Genomic DNA, 19160 nt, shown 5'->3' with positions numbered 1-19160 from the left:
GATCAAGTGGGACAATGCCCAGATTATTCTGATAGCCCCAGCATGGGCTGGCCAACTCTGGTTCTCCACTCTACTAGATCTCTCAGTGGCAACTTCAGTCCTACTTCCCTTGCACTGAGATCTAATTTCCCAGGACCATGGTTGGCTGCTCCACCCAAACTTGAGCTCACTTCATCGAAGAGCCTTAAAGCTCCATGGCCAAATCCCAGAGAGCAGACTTTCTCAAAGTAAGTTCATCAGGTCCTTCTAGGCAATAGAAGGCCGTCCACCAGGACTACTTACCTCTTCCAGTGGAAATGGTTCTCTGCGTGGGCATCCCAGTGTGGAGTCTTGCCCGTGCAGTCATACTTGAATACTTATTGCACCTGAAACAGCAAGGTTTAGCAATCTCCTCTATCAAGGCTGACCTGGTACCAATATCAGCTTTCCACCCTTGAGTGGAGAACTGGTCTGTTTTTTTTCAAATGACATGTCTGTCAGATTCCTCAAAGGCCTAGAAAGGTTATACCCTCAAGTAAGAGAGCCCGTTCCTCCCTGGGACCTGAATTTGGTCTTATGAAAGCCTATGGGTCCACCGTTTGAAACTTAAGCAATGTGCTCCCTATTATATCTCTCCTATAAAGTGGTTTTCTTAGTTGCCATCACTTTGGCCGGAAAGACCTCAGAACTCTGTGCCCTCATATTGGAGCCTCTGTACACAGTCTTCTTTAAAGACAATGTGTGTTTATGGCCTCACCCCAGTTTCCTCCAGAAACTGGTTTCACAATTTCATAGCAATCAAGCAATCTACCTACCTCTTCTACCTGAAGCCTCATACAAATAGGAATGAGCAATGTCTTCACTCATTGGATGTTAGACGGGCTCTAATTTTCCACATTGAAAGACCATTCTGATGCTCCACACAACTGTTCATAGCTGTAGAGGATGGGATGAAAGGTCTACCATCTCTTCACAGACAATTTTGTCCTGGATTACTTCATGTATGCACACTTGTTAATGTTCAGGCAGATGTTTCGCTACTAGCAAACCTGCCTGCTCATTCCACAAAGTCACAAGCATTCTCAGCAGCACTGTTAGTGCAGATTTGTATTCAGGACATTTGTAAAGTAGCTATCTGGGTATTGGTGAATATGTTCTCCTCCCATTATGTCATCACTCAGCATTCCAGAAATTATGCTAAATTTGATCAACCTGTACTGCACTCTGTATGTCCACGAACTCCGATCCCTCCACCTACTCTTTTGCTTGGGAGTCACCTAGAGCGGAATGCACATGTGCAATTATTCGATGAAAAAGAACAGTTACTAACCTTCCATAAGTGTTGTTCTTTGAGATGTGTTGAACGTGTCCATTCCATGACCCACCTTCCTACCCCTCTACAGTAGAGTTTTCTGGAAAGAAGGAACTGGGAGGAGGGAGGTGTAGGATCGGCTAGGCACTTTATACTGGCACTACTAGCGCACAGCAGCAGAGAGCACTTGAGTCACTCTGATGGGTACCACTGAGGGAAATATTTCCAGTGACTGTACTCCAGGCACGCACACACCTGGAGTGGAATGGACATGCGCAACACATCTCCAAGAAAAAATAGTTATGGAAGGTTAGTAACCATTTTTTCTGTTTCTCTGAATGCTGTAGAAAGAAACAATAGCTGCCCATTTCTTTGATCAGAAATCACTCTGATTTTCTAGCAAGATCCATGTCTGAGGAGCTCTGTCTCTTGCTTCTCTTGATCTCTGTTCCCTCTTAGGCTTTCTCACTTTCTGCTTGTTTTCCCCCCCTTTAATACACAAACACAGCTTGTCAAACAACACTAACCACTGCATTTGCAGTCAGAGAAGGCTTTATCCCACAGGATTATTCTTCTGCCCATGCCTTGCCATGTAGCCTCTTGCCTTGAGCAGTAGTATCCACTGTTTCCAGCTATCTTGCTACATAAAAAGACTTAATTGCACCTTCCATTTAAATTGAAAGAAGGGTGCATAACACACCTATTGTCTTTAGCCAGGTCTGTGATTGTCCATAGATCAAAGACACTTTTGGTGGCAGCCACTAACACTTTCCAGTATAACAGCACCCCCAACTCCCAGCTCTGGTTTAAAGTGATAACACTCTAAATGACTTATCCAAGACATAAAGAAAGGAACTAATCTAATAAATTAAAATGTATATAAGCTTAACTATTTAGATATTTACAGTGTCTTTTTGTCAGGACTTCTCAGAGCACCAACCCAGATCAGCTCAACTGTCACCCAGATCTCATTGGAGTTTTCTACTCTTCCTCCCCCCTCCACCCCTTTCCTGTTAAACAACCAAGAGGGCCCTCTTTCAGTCTGCTCCTGCTGTGTGTCCATTGCTTCTGTGGAGTCTGCCAAATAGGGCAGCTTTTGTCAATTGTGTTCTAAAGGAATTCATTACAGTCTGTCACATCTCTACCAGCCTCACTTTGTACATATTCAGTCTCAGTTTCTGAGTGCAACCAAGCTGAAATTCTGTCCCACTAGTACCTTCTCACATGGTCCATATATTCTTGTGTCAATACTTAGCATACCCATTGGCATTAATCAGGCCTCTTATTTTCCTGTGTGAACACATAGGAGCAGGTTACAATCCTGTCATAAAGTACACCAGAAAACTATGTTTAAGACAGTGACACAAACAAATAAAATAGAAGGCCCAATTCTCATTTACACTATGGCCTATTTGTGCTGCTGAGGCAGAAAAAGGGGCCTAAAAGAGAGTGTAAATGTAATTTAGTGCCAGAAAAATATAAAGGGGCCTTGTGTAAATGACAATCAGGCCCAGAGAAAATAAGTTGAAATATGACTAAGCCTCCCATCATTTTATGTTGCACCTCAATATTGAATATAACATCACATAAACATTCAAATTTTTGAAAATGGCCAGTAGCTTTTATCATAACCTAGTCCCAGATTTGGACCTGAGCGTCCAAAATATGGGGGTTAGCATGAAAACCTCCAAGCTTAGTTACCAGCTTGGACCTGGTAAAGCTGCCACCACCCAAAAAATTAGAGTGTTTTGGGGCACTCTGGTCCCCCCAAAAACCTTCCCTGGGGACCCCAAGACCCAACTCCCTTGAGTCTCACAACAAAGGGAAATAAACCTTTTCCCTTCCCCCCTCCAGGTGTTCCTGGAGAGATACACAGAAGCAAACTCCGTGAATCTAAATAGAGGGACTCCACCCTCCCCGTTCCCAGTCCTGGAGAACAAAATTACCAAGAGCTAATCTCTCTTTCCCCCTCACTCAGAGGGTATGCAAAGTCAGGCTAGTAAATCTAACACACACAGATTTCCCCCTGACTTCTTCCTCCCACCAATTCCCTGGTGAGTACAGACTTAATTTCCCTGGAGTTCCCCACTAAAGAAAAACTCCAACAGGTCTTAAAAAGAAAGCTTTATATAAAAAGAAAGAAAAATACATAAAAATGGTCTCTCTGTATTAAGGTGACAAATACAGGGTCAATTGCTTAAAAGAATATTGAATAAACAGCCTTATTCAAAAAGAATACAATTTAAAGCACTCCAGCAACTATAGACATGTAAATACAAAAGAAAAAAAACATATAACTCACTATCTGATCTTTTTGTACTTACAACTGGGAAATAGAAGATTAGGAAGCAGGAAACAGAAATTACTTCTCATAGCTGAGAGAGAGGTGGACAGAAGACCCAAGAACAAAGGACTCACACACAAAACTCCCTCCACCCAGATCTGAAAAAGTCTGGTTTCCTGACTGGTCCTCTGGTCAGGTGTTTCAGGAACTTCTTTCTAGGTGTAAGAGACATTAACCCTTAGCTATCTGTTTATGACAGCTTTGGGTGCCTATCTTGAGATAACTGGAAAAATTAGGCCTCAGAGGTATTTATTATCCATAGGTCCAACCGAAACTAATAGGAGCTTCAGTTGCTCAGTGCCTTTTAAAATCAGGCCCAAGCTGTCTCAGATAAGGCACTCAAATGCTGAAGACCCTAAAGTCAATGTCCACACTTGAAAATGTTGGTCTTTACCTCTTGCACTTACTAAAATAGTGGCCCTTTTTTTAAAAGTCTCAACCACAGCATGTTGCCGAACAATGACATTGCCCATTGATTGAGTGGGCCCAAGAATGAGTGGGAGCTGTCAGTGCTCATCATCTCTATCAATCAGAAATTTAGGTTTGTAAGTTTAGAATTTAAGTGCTTAATTGTGAATAACTTAGTTTCAAAAATTGACTTCCCTGTTTATAAGTGTATGTTCTTGGCTTGCCACAAAAGAAACTCCATCTGACTTTTGACAAAGTTCCTTTAAAACTGAGGGTGTAAGTAAGTTATACAAAACATAAATAAAATATTTTAACTTAAACACTTGATCTTCCAAAGTACTGAGTACTGCAATTCCTGTTGCTTCACTGGAAATCAAAGAAAGTGTGCATATCACAGCGCTTTGCATGATTTGGTTCTAATACCATGCTTGTCATGAAGGTGAACGAAGCAGTAGTTTTTCCATTAGCATCTTTTCAATATTAACAGGATTTTAATATATACATATGTTTTATTGATTGGTTTGTTCCTTTATTCTAGCTGGGCATTGTGGTTCTCCAGATCCAATTGTAAATGGCCACATTAGTGGGGATGGCTTCAGTTACCGTGACACTGTGGTCTATCAGTGTAACCCTGGCTTTCGGCTTGTTGGTACATCTGTCAGGATTTGCCTGCAAGATCATAAGTGGTCTGGACAAACTCCTGTTTGCGTCTGTAAGTAGCATTTATTTTTCACTGAATTGTTTTTTGTTGAATTTTGTTAATAATTATGAGTGGGATTTTCAAAAGTGCCTGGCTCATGATTTTATTTAATAGATTTTAAGGCCAGAAGAGAACCTTATGGTTATTCAGTCTATTTTCCTGCATAGAACTGCACCCAGCAATTTCTGATCAAGCTCACAAACTCTGTTTGCAGTATGGCATATCTTTCAGGGTATATCTATACATAGTGGTACAGCCACTCCGCTGCAGTTTGTCTGGTGAAAACGCTCTATGCTAACAGGAGAGAGCTCTCCCATCAGTGTAAAAAAACACTTATGTGAGCAGCAGAAGCTATGTCAGCGGGAGAAGCTCTTCCGCTGACAGTGCTGTACACACAAATGTTTATGTCAGTGTAACTATGTCACTCAGAGGGAATATTCACACCCCGAGTGACATAAGTTTTACCAACATAGGCTGTAGTGTAGACACAGCCTTTAAAAGAAAGATTTACTTTTCCCTTAACTTTCAGTGAGACTTGTGCTCCTACCTCTCTGAAGTGCTTTGAAAATCCCACTCTTAATTACTGAAATTCTTCAGTTTTCTCATCCTCCCTGCCCCCTTTGATGATAGGTTGGCTGATATTTCTTGAAACATAGAACTTTTATATTAATGTCAAGAATGAGTTAATATTTCTCTAGCTATTTTTTCATTGACCTATTTTGGGGGTTTCAATTTTAATAAGATTTCAGATTTTTCTTTAGTTTTTGCTGTTTTTTTAATAGATTTTTCATTTATGTCTTAATTTTTGTCATGATGTAAGTTTATAATGAAAATAGGAGTATTTTCATTCCCATATGACTACAAAGTGATTCACACAGTAATTATCAATAGTATGTTCAATTAATTTTAGTATCTCTGTTTTATTGCTGAGATGTACACTACTACTGAACCATTAGATAAAAAAATGTTAATTTTCGATTTGTAAAAATAATATCTTCTGAGGAGTAAAATGGGACATTTTCACCCGGCCATAGTTTCCAGCAAAATCTACAAAAAACCGCATTGTCCTTTTAAAAGCCATTTACATACTTAAGTTATGTGCATTCTTCAAAGGAGAATTGCCACCTATCTCCAGTGAATCTTGTATTGTATTTATTTTACAGTGTCTTAACTGACTGTGGGGATCAAATCGCTTTAAAGATAGTAGCTAAAACTGAGAAGGAAAAGGAGACTTCTCCCTAATACATTATTAATATAATTACTATTTTAGGTGGAGCTTGCAGCAACACTTATCTATAGTTAAGATTGCCTAAGACGTTCCGTTATAACACAGTTTTCAGTTGATTATAATTTTTGCCAAACTTTAACCACCCAGACAGAAATTTTCCATTCCGTCTTCTTTTCTTTTCTTTTCTTTTTTCTTTTCTTTTCTTTTTTTTTCTGTTGCTCTGAAAATCAACCTCAAACTTGATTAAATTACAAGTCTCTGAAAAATATTGTTTCCATATGTTCATTAAAGGTTTGATAGGGCTAACAGCAACATTCTCTGAACATTCCATCTCCATTGAGCATTCTCCAGTCCACATTACTATCCCAACCATACTCAGTTAGCTCTTTCCCTGTGTTGCTCATTGACTGTGTTTCAGCCCAGGACAGAGGAAGACTTTTCGGCAGTTATTCTTCCCAGTTTCTAAAGCACCCAGTGGCACCAGAAATTAGAGTAGAAAAAGACTGTCTCTCTTGTGCTCTCTGTGCTGCCTTTGAATCATTGGAACCCACTCAGCATGGAGGAAGAGGAGCAGAAAGGAGCCATAGCTGAGGGAAAAGGTAGAAGGGCAGATCGAGGTTGTAGTCTATGAGCTTGATGGGGTAGAGGATGCTTGGTTGTGCCACTCCTGGTTGGACTGTATTTATTTATCTCACCTCCATCTCCACTTGCCCCATTCTCGGACCACCATTTGGTGGCCATGATGGCCTCTCTCACCTTGGGGAGACCAGGATCAGCTTACTGGCATTTTGATAATATCTTACTGGAGGATGTGGGTTTTGTGGTGTCCTTCCGAAAATTTGACTGGCCTGGAAAGGGCATAGGCACATGCTTCTCTTGAAGCAGCAGTGATGGAATGTAGGAAGGTCCACGACCGGCTTTTTTGCCGTGATTACTCCCAGAGAGCCAGCTGGCAGAGAGATGCAGTAATTGAGCAGTTTGAATGGCAGTCTTGAAGCTGGAGAGGCATCTGCAGAGTGTGTTGGGAGAAGCCAGAGGAGCTCCAAGCCTTCGATGGATCGCAGCTTTGACTTCTTCAACACTCTGGAGAAAAGGAGTGGGGCTAACAAGCACATTACCTTCCCCCAGTGAGTGACAGCATCCCTCTTACAGATCTAGTGGAGATGTAGGGGAGAGCCAGGGCCTTCTACACTAGCCTCTTCTCCCTGGATCCAACCAATGCCTGTGGAGTACTATGGGATGGACTCTTTATGGTCAGCACAGGTGACTGGGACCAGCTAGAGCTACCACTCACTCTGGCTCAGCTCTTGGAAACCCTTCATCTGTTGCTCATCAATAAATCTCTCGGCATCGACGAGCTGACCATGGAGTTCTACTGTACATTCTGGGATGTCTTTGGCCAGGACCTCACCATCATCTTGGCCGAGTTCTTCAGGATAAGGGTTCTCCTCCTGTCATGCTAGTGGCCTGTGCTTGATCTGCTATCCAAGACGGGATCTCCATGACCTTCGGAATTGGTGCCCTATCTTGTTTCTTATCACTGACTACAAAGTCGTAGTGAAGGCCATCTCAGTGCAGCAGGGGTCTGTGTTGGCAAATGTGGTCCATCCTGACTGGACCTACAGTGTCCCAAGCTGTATCATCTTTGATAATCTTTATTTGGTCTGGGATCTTCTCAAACTTGGGTGCAGAGATGATCTGTCATTTGCCTGCCTATCCCTGGACTAGGAGCAGGCATTCAACAGGGTGGATAATGGTTATCTCCTGGGCACTCTGTGGGCTTTCAGCTTCAGGCTCCAGTTCATGGGATTTCTCCAATTATTGCATGCTTTCATGAAGTGTTTGGTCTAGCTCAACTGGACTCAGACTGAAACTGTGATCTTCAGTCGACCGGTGCGTCAAGGCTGTCTGCTGTCAGGCCAGCTGTACTATGGCCATTGAGTCCTTCCTCCATCTTCTCTGCAGAAAGTTAATGGGGTTGGTGCTCCATGAGCCAGAGTTGCGGGTGGTCCTGTCAGTGTATGCCAATTTTGTGCTCTTTGTGGTCCCTTACACGGGTGACCTAGTGCAAGTGGAGGCCTACCAAGCTGTTTACTTGTTGGTCTCCTCTGTCTGGGTCAACTGGGTGTAGAGATATTGTTATAGTTACAGTAAAATTGCCCCTTATGGGGTTTTTTGCGGGGGTGGGGGAGTAAGCACCAGCATTGTATATTGCTAATGCTTTTAAATGCACTGAAAAGGATTTTGGGAAGGGTTGTATGTGTAAGTGTAACGTAAAAAAAAAAATTGCAGGTTGCAAGAGGCTGAAGAGGGAGAAAAGGAAAAAGGGACGGGTTAACTTGACAATTTAGCTAGACTTGAAAATAAGGAGCAAAACTGTCGCCCCAAGCCAGTGCACGTGAACAGACTCTAATGCCAAAAAGCCGGAAGCTTGTATCTCAACCCTGACCAGCCTTTAACACACACACACACACACACACACACACACACACACACACACACACACACACACACACACACACACACACACACACACAAAACGCTGATATAACGCTGTCCTCGGGAGCCAAAAAATCTTACCACATTATAGGTGAAACCACGTTATATCGAACCTACTTTGATCCACTGGAGTGCACAGCCCCGCCCCGCCTCCCCATAGCCCTGCTTTACTGCATTATATCCGAATTTGTGTTATATCAGGTTGTGTTATATCGAGGTAGAGGTGTATATATATTCCTGGCTAAAACCTCTTTGAAAAAAATTATGTGCTCCAAAACAATAAAATAATAATAAATAATAAATATAACCTTAAAGCAGGGCAAAGAACCTGCAAATCATAATAATTGCAAATCACTATTTAAAAGTCTGAGACAGAAATTGGGCTTTGCCACTAGACAGGTGGCAGCCGTTACAGTGGGTGATGGGGGAGCAGGTCGTATGTATGGCAACCCCAACTATAAAGAAGAAGAGCACCATGTGGGGTAATTACAAAAAGGAAAATGACCAGGAGGGGTAGGAGCTAGTTAGGGAGCCCGCCCTCCTTGCTAAATTGGTAGTGGAACAAAGCCTGTGCCCATGGAAAGGGATGGTTCAATGAGAAAAAAACAGGATTGGGCCCAGACAAGCAGGCAGGCAACAAATAAAAAAATCAAAAATAGGTTAAAAGCCCTAAGGGCATAGTGGCAGGAGTAAGGAAAGTAGTAAGTGCAAACATGGGGAATAGTCGGGGATGGGTGGCAGGTGAACTCCCTACCACCTGTGCTTCAGGCCATCCAGTGGCACGCGGGTCCACTTCTCTATTTGGCTGTGTCCCTTTTTACGCTCCATCCCTCTGTGCCAGAGAACTGGCACAATGTGGAGGACAGGATGCTTGAGTGTGGATGGGACTGCTCCGGTGCCTTTCCCTGTGGGAGCGGAGGCTGGTGCTTAATCAGTTAGCCCTGTCCATGCTCTATCACCAGCTCAAACCCCTGAGACCAGCCCTGGATTCCCTGGCCTACTTTCTGAGGTTAACTCTGAAGTTCTTTTGGCCAGGACAGCACTGGGTCTCTGCAGGAAGTCTGAGCCTTCCCCTGGAGGAGTGGGGATAGGGCCTGCTCTGCCTCCGCAGTCAGGTCCATGTCCTCTGCATCCAGGCTCTGCAGAGACTCCTTTACGGTGCAGGTAGTCCAATGTGGTATGCATTGGCACACACCTTCCTCCACTGCCTCCAAGGGCTCCAATAAAACTGACAGCTCTTTTACCTCCATCCGAGGGGTTTTCTGCAGGACCTGCTGGTCTTCTACCAGGGCCTCTCCTAGACCTGGAAATTGGGCTCAGCAAACAGGTCTGAGGCAGCTGCCAAGTGGGAAGATCTCCTCGTGTAGCCTCTGTTACATAACCCTGAGCTCAGTGTGCAGGTGGCAGAGTACCCCTCGATATGCCAGCAGTCGGTCCTGGCTGGTACCACCAGGATCAGAGACCTCCTAGATTATGACCAGAGGGCCTGGGTGGATTCCTTGGTGCTCATCTGGCGCATAAAGTTCTCCACCCCTCGCACCCCTCAGCACATAGTCCTGGAGATGAGGGCAGCCTTATCACCTGCCTCTTAGGCCTTCCTTACGTGGGTACTGCGGTACGCTGCCCCTGCCCATCCCACACCCCTGGCCCTCTGGATTTTGTCATCATGCCCTTGCCCTGTGAGCTCCCCCAGCCCTCTATCTGTACACACTTGTACGCCACACCTTTTATTTCCTCACCCTTGTGTCCTGCCCTGCTATGAAGTAGAGGGACCTCCTACCATGTGTGAAGGGTTAGGAGCCCCGATGGGCCAGCCTGACGTCCACCTTGGTCCCGCACTGCACCCCCAGACATATTACCTGGTGGCTCCTTCATGGAGCCATGAGCACAGGGGTGTACTTGGCATGGTTCACCCCCATCCCTGACACCTGCCCCTCCTGTGGCATGAGGGAGACCCTGGTGCATATCCATCTTGAGTACAGCAGGCTGCAGCCTGTTTTCTGGCTCCTTCAGAACTGTCTTCTTAGGTTCTGGCTGCATTTCCCCCCACACTTCCTGATTTAGGCATACCCCATCTGTGGCCCCATGAAGTCACAAGACCTCCTTGTCAACCTCCTCCTGGCACTGACCAAGGTGGCCATCCCCCTACCAGGAATAGGATGTTGGATGGGGAGGTGCTCTGCAACTCTGGGACCCTTTTCCACTTCTTCCTTTGATCAGGTATCCAGGCAAAGTTCCTCTGGGCCATGTCTGCTGGCTACCTGAATGCTTTCGAGGAGAAGTGGACGTTGTGTCGAGTTCTCTGCTCAGCGTTCCCCTCTGGCTCCATGCTTTCGACCCTTTGACCTCAGTCCTGTCCCTGTTGTTCGTTATTTGGCTCCTCCCCTTAGGCTGCGGGGAGGGGCCTTTATCTGTGAGTGGGTTTGTGCCCATCCATCTCCAGATTCGCATTAGGTACTCACTTCATGCACTCTGTCACACTTCTCCTTAAGTAAGTTAGATGCTTTTGCGTGCCTCCTCTCATCTTGGCCTGAATGTTGAAGGGTAGCAATATCAACACCAATATATAAGAGAAGGGAGAGGTACAAGCTGCAAATAATTGTCTGTCTGTCTGTCTACAAACATATGTAGCACGTGTGTCCATCTAAGCACATCCCAATAATTAAAAACTACTAACAATGTATTTCTCTCTTTCTTTCCGGGAGTAGGAGAAGTAATTTGATTAGATTATTGGACAAATATTTTGTTTTTTTATTTTTGTGATAGTGTTTGGGTGTGATAAGAATTAATCAAGGGAAAGCTAAGTCAAAGAGATGAGTTTTTCATTCTGGTTTGACTGCTGAGAGTTGTGTCACACTTCTTTCTGTGGGCAATGGCCTCCGCAGACTTGGTCCATTTCCTATGAAAGATTGGTCTCCTGCATGTTGTGTCCTAGCTGATTAGGAGCTACTGGATGAATCACACAGACACTATATGGTTTTAAAGTATGATCACACAGATCACTGATTTAATCCTGCAGCTCAGAGAATAGAGCATGCAGCTTTTGTGTTTGTAGCTAACTGAACTTCCTAGTTAAAACCAAATCCTGGAGTGGACTCATTTGACCCAGCTGCTATACTTGGTACTCTGAAAGACCAGCACCAATCACAGAATGCATTTTCCATAAACAATACTTCCCTCGTTTCTCCCCCAAACTTTAAATTAAATAATAGTTATTACATTCACCTATTTGAAATTCTTCCAACTTATAAATGAAACACAAAAAGCATAAAATAAATGTCAAAAGTTGGATGATAAATTAACATGTCTGCAGAAACAAAGCCATTTATGTTATATAGTCCTTCAAATGCACTGGTGTTTGATGGCTACTTCTTTTTGGGTAATCATGATTACTTGGTCGAGCAGTGTCCCTTCAGGTGCTCTACTGTAGATGAGTTTGCATTCTTGCACCTCTGATCAGAAATTTTAGATAGCAGTGCCCATTTGGCCCACACACGCTCTGTCCCTGATTCATGCCTTACATCAAGACAATATAGCATCATACAGGCAAATTGCCCTCAGTTCCTTTCAGCCACCCTTGTCCTGAGATGGTGTGATTAGCAGTCCAAATCAAATATCAGTTTGCTTTGTAATTTTATAGTTGATGATAGAGTTTCCATTCTTTGTTTCTAAGTAGAGTTTCCGTTTTCTCCATTCCCCATTTTCTTCTTTTTTCTCATTTTTTTCTTTTAATTTCTTACACCTTTCTTTTTCTCCCTAACAATGCTGACACCTTCCCTCCCCTGCTTACTGGGGAATACCCCCTGTCAAGGATTATGCCTGACTGCCCTGGGTTCAAACACTGCCCCTCCTGCAGAGAGGCAGTATCAATCAGTGATGGACACTTGTTCTATATCCGGTGCCTTGGAGAGGCTCACATTCCGGAGAAGTGCAGCTTCTGCCAAAAAGGTCAGGACAAAGAAGAGCCACAAGCAAAAAATTTAATTCTTAATGGTGGAGAGTTCCCTTAGACCAGCCTCTGATCCAGATCCTGGTTCTCCTTGTGAACTATGGTCAACCCAGAGACCATCAACTTCCAAGGAAGGGGTGCCTAAGAAAAAATCTACTGACTCCCCTCACAAGGCTCCTAATTAAAGGGCTGCAGGCCCCTGATATGAAGGCTTGTTTGGCCAATGGAGCTCCCTGGCAAGATCAGCCACTTCCTCACTGATGGTATTGGCAGCATCGCAGCATGGCATTCATAAGACACCCAAGGAACCATGAGTAAGTACCATAACAAAGCCAAAAGACTCATGTGACACTGGATCAAAAGAGAAAGTGACTGTACCATCTCTGCAAAACTGGCAGGCAACAGTACCAAGAGATTCCAGTGAGCCTGGTTCTGGTGCCCGTTGCATGAGAGACCTCAGCCTACTCCACCAATTCCCTCGATACCAGTGAGCCTGCAGCAGCAAAACCTAGGAGTACTGACCCTCACTGCAGTACCAGAGAAGTTTCATTTCTCCAGAGATCTACAGGTAACTGAGATGCCAGAATCTTTGCTACTCGGTATCGGCTCTGCTATTCCAACTGCATCCCAATCACTGGGATCACACTCTGCACTGGGACACTCACCACCAGCTTCCCTGTCAGCCCCACCATTCTCCAGAGAAGAGGCAGACAGTGAGGAGGATGGCAATCTCTCCTTACCTCATACCACAGCTCACCTAAACAACATTTGGGGGCATCCAAAGTGCACCCACATTTGGCTTTTCAACCCACCTGGTGAGGACATCCGTGGATGCCACCATCCATGCTGTTTTCTCTGCTACATTAGATATACTGGGATCCTTGGGCAGCTTACAGTCATCATCTATCTAAGGAAGCATTGGGCAACCTGCGGCCTGCAGGCCGCATCCGGCTCACCAGAGTAATCTGCTGGTGGGCCACCAGACAGTGTGTTTACATTTGCACAACCACCCGCAGCTTCCAGTGGCCGCAGTTTGCCATTCCCGGCCAATGGGACCTGCAGGAAGCGGTACGGGCTGCAGGGACATGCTGGCTGCTGCTTCCTGCAGCTCCCATTAGCCAGGAAATGGACCTGATAGTACTCGACTACATATTCAGTCACTGGGGAACCCTAACAATAGACTTGATTGCTACTTACCTGGACAAGAAATACCTCCATTATTGCTCCAGAAACAGACTGAGGAAACAGTCACTCGGAAAAGCTTTCCTCCTCCAATGGAACAGAGAGTTTCGGTATGTGTTTCCTCCGTTCCCTCTTCTCAATTCACATAAGCCACCAAACAGTTAACAGATAAGACCTTTTGGTCAACATTGACCTGGGCTGAATAGATGATCCAGAATTGACACATTTACAATATGGCTAAAATATGGTCTTACCCATAAGAGTGGAAACTCGGGGTTGGTTCTTATTGTTGGGGTAAGGTCAGCAAGCTTGTATTGCCATTATGCCTTCTGAATTGTAGTTTTTTTCTTCTTAAATAGAGATCTTCAGTTTCTAGAGCTAACAATCCTATATCATTTGTAAGGAAACAAATCTTAAAAACTAGAAAATATTATAAAAAGTAGTAATACACTGACCTGTGTAGATACTGCTGAAAATATCCAGTCCAAATATTTAGTACCTTAATGATTTCCATCTTTGGTACCGAGATCTCATTTTACCAGGGCATATTTGAAATACTTATAACTAGGATATTATGTATGTTATGGGGGTGAGGGAATTGGGGAATAGAGAAGAGGGTTAGGTCAGATTTGTAATGCACCAGTTGCATGACATGATGCTATCAAAAGTGACCTTAGAATTAAAAAAAAATCCTGACGGCTACTTAAAATACATAAAAGCTCTGTGACTATATATAAAAGCTTTGAAGGGATTGAAAAATACTATAATACCAAAATTGCCCGCCTTGTCTTCTTTTTATATTTTCCAGCATTTGTAGTTCTTATGCAAGCTCAAGAACTGTAGTGTTGATCTCTCAATAGGTCAGTGATGTACAACAACAATAATGGTGATGTGCTAGGGTTATACTCAGTGTTTGAGACCTTTTATTTCTGAAAGACATCACAAAAAGCAGCATCTGACAAGAGTAATGAGGGGTGTAAACAGAAGCAGAGTGACTGGAAATGTGCATCTGTTGAAAAAGACAATAATCTAAACACAAATGACCTTCACTTTCAGAATTTTTATAGGAGACTTCAATTTTATGTTGCAAGAGCCTACTGTATATCATCGATGGTCTCAGGAAACATCGCCCTTAAAATATAATATTATTAAGTAGATATCGTGTTCTATGATTTCCGATGTGTTGGAAATTGGCTTGTTTATTGAAATTCTAAAACCTTGATAATCTGTAGTAGTTTTAAAAGATAGAAGCAATTGAGCTAGCATACAACACTTCCTGTATAATAGCTAGATGTTATTGTGACATTGCAGAATTTTCTGCAATATTTTTATGAATCATATGTGGGTCTCAATTTCCCCTATATTATACATGGCATCCACCTAAGGGGAAAGGCAGTGAAGGATGATGTGCTCTCCGGGTAGGCTAAGAGACATAGGTATGTATGTCACCTGGCTGTTGGAGCCCAAAGGAGTAATTGAAAGAGACTGGCTGAGGCTGACCCCATATCGCTGGAGAAACTAAGACAATGGCAAATCCAATCATCAGGACATTGACACCTAGAAACCAATGACCAAAAGGGAGATGTATTTCCTCGCCTCTTAGCACAGAAGATGAGGAAAGATGCCAGTTCAAGAACAAAAGACTAGGAAGGTGTGAGGTAGTGGCTATGAGACGTAACTGCTGGAAGGAGTCTGGGCTCTCATCTGGGAACTGACCAAGGAGGTCAGACTGAGAGAGGCATAGAGCTTGAACAATAGGGTTTATTGCAGCTTTGTTGGGCTGTGGGCTAACCAGAATGGTGTATGCTTTAACTAAGGTTTCCATGTGTCTAGTTTTCAACCAGAATGCCCAGTCAAAAAGGGACCCTGGTGGCTCCAGTCAGCACCACTGACCAGGACGATAAAAGTCCAGTCAGCAGCACAGGGGCCTAAGTCAGGCTCACTGGCTACCATGGCTCTGCACGGCTCCCTGAACAGTAGCATTTACCCGCTTTGACTCCAACACATAGGAGCAACTAGGGGGCTTTACACACTGCCCCTGTCCCAAGCACTGGTTCTGCAGCTCCCATTGGCCAGGAACCGTGGCCAGTGGGAGCTGGGGGCGGTGCCTGTGGATGGGGCAGCGCGCAGTGACGCCTGTCTGTGCATCTGCATAGGAGCTGGAGAGGGGACATGTCGCAGCTTCTGGGAGCTGCCTGAGGTAAGCGCTGCCCGAAGCCTGCACCCCTGGCCCCCTACCTGTTCCCCAACCTCTGCCCCAGCCATCATTATCCACCCTCTTAACCCCTCAATCCCAGCCCAGAGCACCCTTCCACACTCCAATCCCCTCATTCCCAGCCCCACCTCAGAGCCCATACCCCCATCCAGAGCCCTCACCCACCCTGAACCCTCCATCCCAGCCCAGAGCACCCTTCCACACTCCAATCCCCTCATTCCCAGCCCCACCACAGAGCCCGTACCCCCATCCAGAGCCCTCACCCACCCTGAACCCTCCATCCCAGCCCAAATTCCCCTTCTTCAACCCAAGCCCCTCATCCCTGGACCCACCCCCAGAGCCTACACTCCCAGCCAGAGCCCTCATCTCCTCTTGCATCCCAACCCACTGCCTCAGCCCAGAGCCTCCTTCCACACCCTTAATTTCTCATTTCTGGCCCTACCGTTGAGCCTGCACCCCCAGCCAGAGCCCTCACCCCCTCCCACACTCTTTGCTCCAGCCCAGTGAAAATGATTGAGTGAGTGAGGGTGGGGAGAGCAAGTGACAGAGGGAGGGGGGATGGATGAGTGGAGGCAGGGCCTGGAGAAGGGGCGGGGCTTCAGGAGAGGGGCAGGGCAGGGGAAGGGCTAGAGTGTTTGATTTTGGACAAGTAGAAAGTTGGAAACCTTAGCTTCAACCTCCATTTCTCTATGCTAATCTAAGGACTTCCTATGGGGTGTTCCAGCTGACTAATAAATCCTACTTCTTTTGACAACACTGTTTGCATGTCACTGTGAATACTTGATGAGGTGCATTAATCACTGAAGAGTATACAAGTCTGTCTCAGTTGGAATAACTGAGCAGAGCTCACCATCTGAAGCAAGAATGATGAAGCCCTGAGGTTCAGTCAAGGAGGCAGTGATGCTGCAAGGCTTACCCTGGAGGAAGACCTTTGGGGGTCAGTCACTGAAGGGGTTCCTCCTTGAAATTGTTCCATAACTTAAGGCATAGCACTGGTTGGTGGATCCGTGATAGTACATAGTTAGATTTTTAGGGTCAGATCCTCAGGTGGCATAAATCACTATGGTTCTGTGATTTTGGTAAGGCTGATTTACACTAGTTGAGGATCTGGCCTTTAATCCTTTGTAGAAGAAAACTCACATTGACATCCAAGAAATTGTTCCTGATGTTGAAAATGGTCTTGGGCAGTTAGACACCCAGTAAAAATAAAAGGAAACACACATTAATTTTTTCAAGTAAAATGCAAAGAAATAAAAAATGCAACAAACAAGATGTTTAAATGATACAATCATTATTACTGACACAATGTCAAAGAGATGCAAATATACGTCTGTGTTGTTTTCTGCTTTTAACCTCTTTCTTTTTTCATTTTTATTTTCTTTCCATTTTGTCACAGAAATAGGCCAGTGCCCGACCATAAAATAAGAGTACAAAAGTTATAAGTGTACTCTAAAAATATAGTTCCTAGTAGTTGTATCCTGTATGAACTATGGAACAAATTAATAGAAGGAAATGCTTTCTTATGCAACACATGATTTATATGTGGAACTCATTACTGTAAGATAATATTGAGGATGATGTCTTTAGCAAGATTTTAAAAACAGTGAACATTTGTGTAAATAATAGGAACACCAATTACATTAGAATAAAAATATGTAAAGGATATTTCTTTTCATAACTGGTCTACTACTGGGTTTCTTAAACTTTTTCTTAAGGCATCTGATACTGTCTGCTCTTAAACACAAGATACTAGATATAAATGGATCACTGATCTGGTCCCATATGGCATTCCAGTTTATTATAAAGCACTTCTGAACTTGATTTAACTATTTTTCCTTATGACACACACACACACACACACACACACACACACACACACACACACACACACACACACACACACACACACACACACACACACATATATCGTTGGCTCTGGTTCCTTCCCCTTTTTGCTACTTTTCACAGAATTTCCAGGGATTCCCCAAGTACCATAAAGAGCAGAGCAAAAAGCCCCTGTATATCTTACTGACTCAATTCAGATTTGGCTCTCTGAATTAAAGCAGTTAATGAATAGATATTCTAGATATTCATTTCTTTAATATTTATTAACCTCTATCAGTGTGTTTCATGCTATACAAATCAGAGCAAGTCACAACCCAGGGCCAGCATCTTGAGACATGCATAACTTTGACTGGATGAGTAGTTCCATTGACCACAAGATTTACAATTAGATACAATGCAGAGTAGTGCAGTTCTAAACTATTGTTTATAACAGTGGCATCCTGTATGAGCATAGCAACAAATTTAGCCCTTAGGCACTTAGGCCTTGTCTACATTGGCAAGTTACTGTGCAGTAAAGCAGCTTTTTGCAGTATAACTCCCAAGGTGCACACACTCAGGGTCATCCTTAGGCATATATAGCATACGCAGCTGCATACAGCACCATGAAATTTGGGGTACCAAATTGCCTGAAATTTCATGGTGCCCTAGGCAGCTGCATGCTGCATATGTGGTAGCACCAGCCCCGGTGACTAGCCCTATCCCTCGGCTGGCACCCCCTACAAGGGGCAGGGCTGTCCCTGGGGGCGTGTGGGGCCCTGGACAACTCCCTCTGCCGTGCCTCTTACCCTTTTCCCTCTGCTCCACTCCCGGCCCACCCGCTTTCCACCTCACCAGCGGTAGGAAGCAGAGCACTGTGGCTGGGAGCTGATGGAGTAGAGCGGACTGGGGCCGGGCTGCTCCGCTTCCTGCTACTACCGGTGAATGGGGGATCCCTTCCCCAAACCCTCTCCTCTGAGGGACTTGGCTGGGGCCAGGGCAAGGGAAGTGGAGCAGGCTGTTCCCTGGCCCCCGCTAATCCCATGGGCCACTCTGGGCCTGTGGGGCCCCCAAAAGTGGCTCCCTACGGCTCCTGCCTCCTAGGCCCTGCATAGGGCACCCAAATGGCTAGGGACAGCCCTGCACACACTGCCAGCCTACTTAGTGTGCAGAACTCCTCAGTTGCAGGATTGCAAAAAAAAACCCACCTTGATGAGAGTCATAAGCCTTAAAGCGCAGAGGCTCCTGCAGCGTATTGGCAGTATAAACATATTACAGCACAGAAAGCAATCAGTTGGCCACTGGAAGAGTCCCATAATCCCTCAAATGGCTGCTCTGCTCATTGTTTTGAAGTCGGCTGCTCTGGGGATATGCTCCTCTCCCCTTTCAAAGCAGCATTTCTGACAGCCCTTGCATGCTGTGCTGATCTGCTCCGGGACACAAAGCAAACCATTAATGTGGAATGCTTGTGCTGTTGAACACAGAGGCAGGTGTGTGTGTGTGTGTGTGTGTGTGTGTGTGTG

At 44.7% G+C, this 19160-nt stretch overlaps 1 protein-coding gene across 2 annotated transcripts in view; it reads left to right on the top strand.

Moving 5' to 3' along the window:
- Positions 1-19160, top strand: part of CSMD1 (CUB and Sushi multiple domains 1) — a 2060432-nt gene that overhangs the window by 1946405 nt on the left and 94867 nt on the right. For both annotated transcript variants that reach the window (XM_030555566.1, XM_030555565.1), the window contains exon 53: positions 4582-4755. In XM_030555566.1, the coding sequence (XP_030411426.1) occupies positions 4582-4755 (174 nt within the window). The remainder of the gene's footprint in view (positions 1-4581; positions 4756-19160) is intronic.

This window comes from Gopherus evgoodei, chromosome 3, assembly GCF_007399415.2.
Source record: "Gopherus evgoodei ecotype Sinaloan lineage chromosome 3, rGopEvg1_v1.p, whole genome shotgun sequence".
Lineage (NCBI taxonomy): Eukaryota > Metazoa > Chordata > Testudines > Testudinidae > Gopherus > Gopherus evgoodei.
Note: the sequence above shows the minus strand (reverse complement) of the source record. Positions and strands in the feature narration are given on the sequence as shown.